General features: G+C 43.4%; 1 protein-coding gene across 1 annotated transcript; it reads left to right on the top strand.

Moving 5' to 3' along the window:
• Positions 1–86: 86 nt before the first annotated feature.
• Positions 87–1,127, top strand: LOC127919714 (splicing factor 3B subunit 2-like; the record flags this gene model as incomplete). Its single annotated transcript, XM_052503511.1, has 3 exons — positions 87–406; positions 651–759; positions 1,024–1,127. Coding segments are annotated over exons 1-3 (333 nt in total), but the record flags the coding sequence as incomplete, so codon positions are not given.
• Positions 1,128–1,331: the final 204 nt, after the last annotated feature.

Below are 1,331 nucleotides of genomic sequence, written 5' to 3'. Positions count from 1 at the left end.
TATTATTGAATTATTGAAATGTTCAAATGATTAAAATGTTCACATTTTCAAGGTATTATCGCCATAAACTATTGGCCATTTTTCAATTTTTCTCCATATCGGCCCTTCAAAACCCGTATCGGTCGTTCTCCACAGAAAACGACAACGAGCGTTTCTTATTGGACATTTCCAGATAGTCCCTCCCTGTTTCTGTCCATTTTCGTCTGTTTCTTGCTTACATAACACGGCGGCGGTACATCCACATGGTTGGTGTAAATCAAAATGTGGGTCTTGTTGTGTTGTAGGTATGAACCCACCCCCTCCTGGTATAAACACTGGTGGAATGAACCCACCCCCTCCTGGTATGTCCATGATGCATACCCAGAGACAGAGAGTTCCCCCACCGCCAGGGGAGGACGCCAGAGAGGTACGACCCAACGTCGAGCTAATAGACATTGTCCTTGTAAATATTGTTTGCCGTGGTCTACTTTGCTTTTAAACACAAGGGACAAATACCCATGTCAATTGAACTGGACGCTTGTTTTCATTTAGTGAGTTATCTCAGGTAAGAATTCAGCTGCTATAGAAGTCTGCTCGGTGTAAGATTTAGAAGAAATGTATATGCGATATGTTTAGTATCAGGAAAATCTAGTGTGCGTGTGTTTTAACAGGTGTGGCAGGGAGAGGAGGTGGGCATTGGCCCTAAGATCCCTCAGGCCCTGGAGAAGATTCTCCAACTAAAGGAGATCAGACAGGAGCAGCTAAGCACCGCTCCCACAGGTCAGAACACACTGGAGTGGGATTATGCATAAATCCTTAACAAATGACAAAATCGTGACTTAAGCAAATAAAGTAAGCTAACTCTATTCATAACATATATTTATTGAATGTTTCTTTCAGTAAGTTAACATCAACCAAACCTCTAACCCTGATGGTATCTTTTTATTCCAAGTACTGCAGTCCTAGTTCTTGTTATCTGGGTTCAGAGCCTTGTCGGAGCTTGAACTGGTCAGTGAATGTTCTGTGTTTTCTATCCTTTTCCAGAAGAAGAAGAGGAGGAGGAGAGCCAGGAGATGGAGATGAACAACTCCTCCGCCCCCGTCTTGTCTGAGACGGAAGAGGATGACAGTTCTCTCTCCAAGAAAGATGTGAGTATTGTTCTCATTCACAACTTATCTCCTGCTGTCTGTGGGTGAATCTCAATTGTATTTTCTTGATTCCTCCTCCTCCTTCGTCCTCTCCTTGCCTCCTTTTCAAAATGCAACAGAGGGGAAGAACCTTGGCGCTTCTCCAATGCGAATTCAGAATGATGCGACTCAGCAGGGAATTTAGCTCACAACCTTAGAATTGTA

Source organism: Oncorhynchus keta, unplaced genomic scaffold (genome assembly GCF_023373465.1).
Source record: "Oncorhynchus keta strain PuntledgeMale-10-30-2019 unplaced genomic scaffold, Oket_V2 Un_contig_17422_pilon_pilon, whole genome shotgun sequence".
Lineage (NCBI taxonomy): Eukaryota > Metazoa > Chordata > Actinopteri > Salmoniformes > Salmonidae > Oncorhynchus > Oncorhynchus keta.
Note: the sequence above shows the minus strand (reverse complement) of the source record. Positions and strands in the feature narration are given on the sequence as shown.